The following is a 7,912-nucleotide window of genomic DNA, read 5'->3' as shown; positions in this document are numbered from 1 at the left end:
CAGAGTGGTTAACTGCCTTGAGGTGACCGCTGATGAAAGACTCAGGAAAGCCCTCCCCTTGACCCCAGCACCGACTCGTCCCACTGCGCTCTCTCCGCCGCTGCCTCCTCTCCACCCACAGCTTCGCCTTTATTTTCTTCCCGCCTTTAAGGCTCCAAGTTTCCACACAAGCCTGCAGTCAGACGACACCGCCAACGGCCCAGGGCTCCGTCTGGGGCGCTGCCTCGCCCACCTGGTCACCCTTGGGGGACTACCTAGGGGACAGGGACCCCCCCCCCCCCGCCCAGCGCCGCCGGCCTCGGGGTGCCCGGTAGGTGGGCGCCCACCACCCATCCGCTGGGCGCGCACCGGTCTCGGGAGACAGTCCGACGGTTCCAGGCGCGAGCCAAGGGGAGATTGTCTGTCCGCGGGCCCCGCCGGCCGCTGAGCGCTCGTCACGCCGTCCGCTTCTCTGGCTCCCTGTCTGTCCGGGGTCCACCTGCCCCTCTGTCCCTCCTCCCGGGCCCTCCCTCGAATCCCCACCCAGCCAGCTTCTCTGGGCCCCGCGGTTGGTCGCTTATGGGTGTCACTCCGCCCTCCCCGGCAGGAGCCACGCGGCGCGCAGGGGCCGCTGCTCTCGGATGCGAGCGCATAAAGCCTGCTGGAGCAGAGCCGCCAGCCGGGGCGTATGGGCTCAGCGGCGTTTTCCAGCGATTCCTCTGCCCAGGAGCGCTCCTGCAAACAGGTTTAGGGGCACCCGCTTCCCGCTTCCAGGAAAGTTTTGAGAAAGTAGATTTGAGGTGCATTGGGGAGTGGTGCCAGCTCCCCCAGCCTTCTTACCCTTCCAGAAGGCTCGCCTTGCACAGCCTGGCCCATTCTGCCCTTCCTGCCTCCTCGGCTCCCTGACGCTTGCTTCCCTTCGCTCCTGGGTTCCCCCTCCCCTCTCTGGGCTCAGCATCTTCTTCCTTACCTCATCCTCTCCATCCCTGCCCTCTTAACTCCTGCCACACAGTCTCAGCCTCCTTCTGGTCATCCCACCCTTCCCCTTTCTTCCATCTCTAACCTCCTCCTGTCCACTCCGTCTCATTCCTCCGGCCTCTCTATTTGCGCTCACACTCTGCGTCCATCCCCGCCTCCTCGCGCGTTTTTCTCCCAGCAAACTTCCACCATGGATTCCAGGCCTCCGTGGACGGCTGCTCCTACCCCGGGGAGCACCCTCTCTGCTGCCAACGCCACCACACCCTGGCTGGGCCGGGATGAGGAGCTGGCCAAGGTGGAGATCGGCGTCCTGGCCACTGTCCTGGCGCTGGCGACAGGGGGCAACCTGACGGTGCTCCTGACGGTGGGGCAGCCGGTCCGCAAGCGCTCCCGCATGCAGGTGTTCGTGCTGCACCTGGCCCTGACCGACCTGGGCGTGGCGCTCTTCCAGGTGCTGCCCCAGCTGCTGTGGGACATCACCTACCGCTTCCGGGGCCCCGACCCGCTCTGCCGGGCCGTCAAGTACCTGCAGGTGCTGAGCATGTTTGCCTCCACCTACATGCTGCTGGCCATGACGCTGGACCGCTACCTGGCCGTCTGTCACCCCCTGCGCAGCCTCCAGCAGCCCAGCCGGTCCACCTACCCGCTCATCGCAGCGCCCTGGCTTCTGGCGGCAGTCCTCAGCCTCCCTCAAGTCTTCATTTTTTCCATACGAGAGGTGATCCAGGGCTCTGGAGTGCTGGACTGCTGGGCAGACTTCCGCTTCCCTTGGGGGCCACGGGCCTACATCACCTGGACCACCCTGGCCATCTTCATCCTGCCAGTGGCCATGCTCACAGCCTGCTATGGCCTCATCTGCCACGAGATCTGCAGGAACCTCAAAGTCAAGACGGAGGCTGGGCAGGCTGAAGGAGGGAGCTGGGGCACTGGGAACAGGCCCTCCGCTCGTGGGCCGGTGGCAGCCCCGCGGGGGCTGCCGTCCCGGGTTAGCAGCGTCAGCGCCATCTCACGGGCCAAGATCCGAACTGTGAAGATGACCTTCGTCATTGTGCTGGCCTATATCGCCTGCTGGGCGCCTTTCTTCAGTGTCCAGATGTGGTCTGTGTGGGATGAGAATGCCCCCGATGAAGGCAAGTGTGTGGTCTGGTTGGGAAGGTAGAGGCAGGAGCAGGAGGTGGAAAAATGCAGAAAAGAGAGAAGGAGGGTATTAGGACAGGGCCATAGTGGCTCCCGGGGCCAGGCAGGTAGCAAATGGGTGAAGCAGTTAAAAATGGTGTTCTGGTGTGAAAAGGGACAGTTCTAGTATGCATTCATTTTGAATGGTTTCTATCAATGCCTTCAAAGCTGTTTGAAGATCTCATTCAGTATTATGTGCGTGTTACTCACTCAGTCGTGTCTGACTCTTTGTGACCCCACAGACTGTAGCCCACCAGGCTCCTCTGTCCTTGGGATTCTCCAGGCCAGACTACTGGAGCAGGTTGCCATTTCCTTCTCCAGGGGGTCTTCCCGACCCAGGGGTTGAACCCGTGTCTCCTGCATTGCAGGCAGAGTTTTTACCATCTCAGCCTCCTTCCCAGGTGGTGCTAGTGGTAAAGAACCCGTCTGCCAATGGAGAAGACTTAAGAGACGCCGGTTCGATGCTTGGGTCGGGAAGATCCCCTGGAGAAGGGCATGGTAACTCGCTCCAGTATTCTGGCTTGGAAAATCCCATGGACAGAGGAGCCTGGTGGGCTACAGTCCATAGGGTTGTACAGAGTTGGACACGACTGAAGTGACTTAGCACAGCAGCACAGCACAGAGGCTGCCACAGTCAGGCAGGTAACAAATAGGTGCAGCATTAAAGATGGTGCCTGTCCCAGTGTGAAAAGGGATAGCTGTAACTCCCATCCAGTCAAAACATGCCATGTGAGTACCTTTAATGTGAAATTTCCGTAATTCTACAACTTTGCCAACTAATTTAAGCATTTTAAAATACTATTTGGCCCTAATGAAGATATGACCATGAGTAGATTTGGCCAAGCAACTGACAGTTTGCTAGACTGTTTGAAAGGGATTTTCAAATGATTTGGTCCAGATGGCAGTTTGTGGCCCTTGAAGTGTGTCTCTCAGCATTCTTCCCCCTCTGCACCTGAACAAGACTTTGAACTCCTTTTCAACAGCCATTTTCAATTAATTAGCCCTGGGGCACAACCCTGAAATTCCAAGATCAACCCTTTTGTCTTGTTAATGAGAAAGCAGAGGCTCAGAGAGGCTACCTGACCTGCCCAAGGCCACACAGCTAGGAAGTGGCAAAGTGAGGATAGAACCTAGGCCTGGAATCTCCTCGTTTCTTTCCTCAACTCCATGCCCCCACTTTCCAAATTCTAGCTCTGAAAGTGATGAAGAGAAGGGCCTTCCTCCTATGTAAAAAACAAAGTGGGACCTTCCAAGACGACTGTGTTCTGGGAGGCCTGTTCTGGTCATTTTTTGGAGTGAGATAGATGGCAGCCTAAGTTTCAGATACTGCCAACTGGGGGTGAGGCCATTTGGGGGTGAGCTTGTCCTGAGAAAGGTAAGTGCTGTTTCTGGGCAGCCCAAATGCTGGTGAGTGGTATTCAAAGACATCTTTTCCTGCTCCCCTAGGAACATGAGGGTGGGGACAAGTGTGTGGTCACCTGTCAGGGTGACTGCTCTCTGGTACAGCAGACTCTTCATGCGCAGCTCGGAGTGTATGATGGGTGCAGCACATGACTGCCCCAGGGACGCCCTGTGCAGTTTGCTCTGGAAGCTTCCTGAGGACTCACTGACCAGCAGACCCAGACTACCACTTCCTACCAGCTCTTAGGGTGACCCCCCTTCCCTGTGCTATTGTTTCTAATCTCAACCTGCTCATCCTAGGGCATGCTCAAGCCAAACAGGCTCAAGCCAAGCATCTTTTCTGGAAAGATGAAGTAAGGGGAAGGTTGCTCATGACATTAACACAACTCTGCAAGACAGTTCAGCAAGATTCATGTTGATGTATGGCAGAAACCAACACAATATTGTAAAGCAATTGTCCTTCAATTAAAAATAATTTTTTAAAACCTAAAAAAAAAAGAGAGAGTTCAGCAATACTGAATTGTAACAGTCCCATTGTACCCCTTCTTAACCACCTTTCGGACACTAGTGTGGACCAGAGGCTATTTATAAAATTACCCTTTAAGCAATATTACCCCTAACCTGCTCCAGGGACTGCCCCCATCTCTAGTCAAGGACAGAATAGAAGGAAGGAAGGCTTTCTATGTGCCAAGCACATTTAGGCCTTGTGCTACTTAGGGGTGACCTTCTCCCCTTGACATCTAAGTAATCTGAGCTTCAGAGAGGTGAAACAACTGGTCCAAGGTGCCACTTCTAGTAAGAGATGGAGCCAAGAATCAAATCAAGGTCTTCTTAGGTCAAACTTTATCCAGGCTTTTATTGTTGTCTTATTCCCAACAATCATAGCTGAGCTGGTGACACCAGGGATGAGAAGGCCGTTCGCCCTTTATCAAGGAACCTACGAGAAGCTTTCTTGCTTGCCTCCTCTAGTCACCACCATCATCATCCTGTCCCTCAGACCCATATATAAATGATTTATCACTTATCAAGGGCCTCTCCGAGTAAGCAGTACAGGAACGAAGTGTCCCTCAGAAAACCGGAAGCCCTTCGAGGACTCTGAGTTGAGCAGACATTCACTACTTTAAACTTGCTTTCCAGTACATCCAGCTTCCCTCCACGGCATGCTGGCCTCCTGGCCGCTCGTCCCGAGTCTTTGGCAGGAAGCTGTCTCCTTGCGCTTATCTCTACCTCCTGCCGTCAGTGGAGCTTCTGCCAGGCCGGTCTGCAGCAGGTCTGCCCTCCAGGACTGAGCTGGAGCCTCTGAAGACTCCAGGGCTCCAGGCGCGTCTCGAGCCCCTACCTGGCCCTGGCTCGGGGGCGCCAGTTCAAACAGATGCTTCTCAAGTGAAGAAACCTGTGGAAACCCTTAGTCTCTGGCCTAGTCTAGGCACTATACATATACTGATGGAGCAGATGGGATGAATACACCCCTTAGCCAAAGCAACTTCTCAAATGTCTGCAGCCCCTGGGTATTCAGTTAACTGGGGTGCAGGCCAGACGCCTTCATGCTGCAGGAGCCTGGGTTTGTTGCTGAGGCTGGTCCCCCGCTCTGCTTACAAGTGCTCCCTCCTTGCTCTCACTTCTGTGCTTCCCAACTCTGATTCATGCCTTCTCTCAAATATCCTGACCCGGTATCTTCCCTTCTCTTGGGCTGCCAAGTACCACACTGGAGAGCACCCAAGGACCCAGCATATCGGAAGCTTTCACGACACTTTACAGAGCAGGCACTTGAGCTCTGCCTTTGAGTTCATTGGTTGAAATGGTGGCAGGGTGCAGAATTGCTGCTTTAAAGAGGGAAGACCTAGGATCAGGTCTGGGCCATAACCCTTAATTCCTTCCAGCTCTGCCATGGCACTCAGTGATTCTACAGCCTCCACCAAAGAGCTGGGCAACTCAGTGTGCAGCCCGTGCCGTAGCTTAGCCATGGTGCATCTGGCAGGAGGCTGGGGCCCATCTCAGCAGCTTTCCTCTTGGCATGAGAAGTTTCATTTAGTTTTCCGAAAGAGTATTACATCTGTAAGGAATTTTATCAGAGTCTTTGAAGGCTCGCATTTTGACTGTCCAGGAGAGAAAGTAGTTTTCCCTGCAGAAGGGACATTCTCTGGATGTAATTTCTGACAAGAGAGAACAGCACTGGCCAGGAACGAGATGCCTGGATGCCCTGTACCTAGAAGCTGCACAGTTGGAGATGGCTTCATGGGACCTCTAGGCTGTCAGGCTCCACTGATAGGCTACCAGGTCCCCAGCACGGTCAATACTCACACGGGCAATAACTGAATGACAGAATGACTGGGACAGACCCAAAGGGCTCAAGGAGCACAGAACTCAGAGGGCAGTGTGTCCCCGTATCTATGACCTAAGTGGGAATGTAGTGTGCCCAAACTTGGCTGGAATCATGGTTATTTTTCCTGCAGGTTTTATAGAAATTGCCTCAGGGGATACACGATTCCGGATTTCAGAACAAAGATAGTGATCCAATTTGGGCTGCTCCTGTCGCTGACTATGTCTGTGTCTCTAAAGTCAGCTTAGAGCAAGCCTCGGCTCCTGTCATCACCCTGTGGCACAAAATCAATCAATAAATAAATCAGTGAGGGAAAACCCTGGAGTCAGGAGTCCCAGGTTTGAGTCCCAGCTGTGATCCTTTCTGATTATAGAACCCCACGTGGTCCTCCTTGGGATTCAACTTCCTCCTCTGTTCTGTAGGGAGCGGACTCTCTCCCAGGTCCCTTCCAGCTCTGAAATCCTTGTGCTTCTCCCTTGACAGATTCGACCAATGTGGCTTTCACCATCTCCATGCTTTTGGGCAACCTCAGCAGCTGCTGCAACCCCTGGATCTACATGGGCTTCAACAGCCACCTGTGGTTGCATGCCCTGCGCCGTCTGGCCTGCTGCGGAGGCCCTGGGCCCAGGATGCGCAGGCGGCTCTCCAACGGCAGTCTGTCCAGCCGCCATGCCACCCTGCTGACCCGCTCCAGTGGCCCGCCTGCCCGCGGCCTCAGCCCCGGACTCAGCAGGAGGCCAGGGCCCAAAGACTCCCTGCGGGGCGCAGAGCAGGTGGAGGGCGATGCTGCCACTGAGACCAGCATCTTTTAAGGAGCACTCCCCAGAGTCTGGTGGAGGATCTCTGCCCATCTCAGCACTGCCCAGCCTGATGCTCTCCATGGTCTTCTACAGTTAGAACCTTTCACGACTTTGCAAGATTGGAGAAGCGTTCTCTAAGGACACCCTAACCAATAGGCCCTAGAAGAATTGTTGGATTTTCATGACAATGACATTTATGCCCTTTGACTCAGCTTGAGGCAGGGTGAGGAGGCCAGAAAGGCCGCTCCTGTCTTTGGTGTCATAGCTGCCCACCCAACTTCACGTGCTGGGAAACAGGGAGACTAAGACTGTCTGCTTCCTTGATCCTGCTGTGTTCACAGCATGTCTGGGGACCAAGTGTGTGATAGATGTGGTGCTGCAGATCTGGGCTCTCCTGCCTGAGGGTCCACAGGCAGCAGGGATTCAAAGGCTGGTATCTTATCTTGTTTGTCCCACCCTAATCTGACGAGTGCATCCCAGTTCAGCCAGGAGAGGGAAGGAGTGAATAACTGCAAAGAGGACTCTATTTGAATCCTGAGATGGGTGTGTGTGGGAGGGGGCTTTGAGAGAGGCGTGCTTAATGAAGAGAAGTGAACAGGTGTGGGGGATTCGCCTGCTATACTCACCTGTCTACCGAAGGGAGATGAGGGGTAGCACAGCGCTTGGTAACTCTGCAAATGCTGCTTATCTGCTCCCAAATACCCTCATTTATAGTTAGGATGGGTGACAAGGCAAAGTACTGCATATTCTCAGTGGAATGGCCCACTGGGTTGAATGTGGGAAGAATGAGTGAGGAGAGATGGAGATGAAAATGGTCACCAAATTCTGAGTGGGAGGAAGTCTTGGGAGCAGCAGGGATTGGTTGCACATCCCCTCCCTTCACGGGGTCCATGTGGCTCCTCCCTCTTGGGTTGCATGGAGGGGACATCCTTTGAGAAAGCATGACTTAGTCGTGGCTCTGGATTTGTTTGAGGCTCTTCAGAGCTTCCATACAAATCACATGCTTGCCACGATCAAGTCAGGAGCCCAGGATGGGGATCCCAGCTCTGCCTGGTGGTATCTGTACGACCTTGGGAACTTACCTCCCTCTCTGGGCCTCAGCTCCTTGCCTGCAGAATAGAGATGCTCTTCAAGGTCTTTCCCAGCTCAAACTTTTCATGACTCGCAAGACTGGAGAAGCACTGAGGACTTCCTACCCATAAGCTCTAGAAGGATTGTTGGATCTTCGTGATAGTGACATTTACGCTGTTTGACTCGG

The 7,912-nt window shown here is 54.5% G+C and overlaps 1 protein-coding gene across 1 annotated transcript; it reads left to right on the top strand.

Moving 5' to 3' along the window:
• The first annotated feature begins 354 nt into the window (after window positions 1-354).
• Window positions 355-7,522, top strand: LOC113888834 (vasopressin V1b receptor-like). Its single transcript, XM_027535818.1, has 2 exons — window positions 355-2,087; window positions 6,338-7,522. Exons 1-2 carry the CDS (start codon window positions 1,148-1,150, stop codon window positions 6,664-6,666), a joined length of 1,269 nt encoding a protein of 422 aa, XP_027391619.1. The 5' UTR covers window positions 355-1,147; the 3' UTR covers window positions 6,667-7,522.
• The last annotated feature ends 390 nt before the right edge of the window (window positions 7,523-7,912 follow it).

Source organism: Bos indicus x Bos taurus, unplaced genomic scaffold (genome assembly GCF_003369695.1).
Source record: "Bos indicus x Bos taurus breed Angus x Brahman F1 hybrid unplaced genomic scaffold, Bos_hybrid_MaternalHap_v2.0 tig00002291_arrow_arrow_obj, whole genome shotgun sequence".
In the NCBI taxonomy this organism is placed as follows: Eukaryota; Metazoa; Chordata; class Mammalia; order Artiodactyla; family Bovidae; genus Bos; species Bos indicus x Bos taurus.
The sequence above is the reverse complement of the archived record's forward strand: the minus strand, read 5'-3'. Positions and strand labels throughout refer to the sequence as shown.

Coding starts and splice junctions, on each gene's coding strand:
- LOC113888834 (XM_027535818.1), top strand. CDS start 1,148: ATGGATTCCAGGCCTCCGTGGACGGCTGCTCCTACCCCGGGGAGCACC. Junction 2,088..6,337: donor TGAGAATGCCCCCGATGAAG/GCAAGTGTGTGG, acceptor CTCCCTTGACAG/ATTCGACCAATGTGGCTTTC.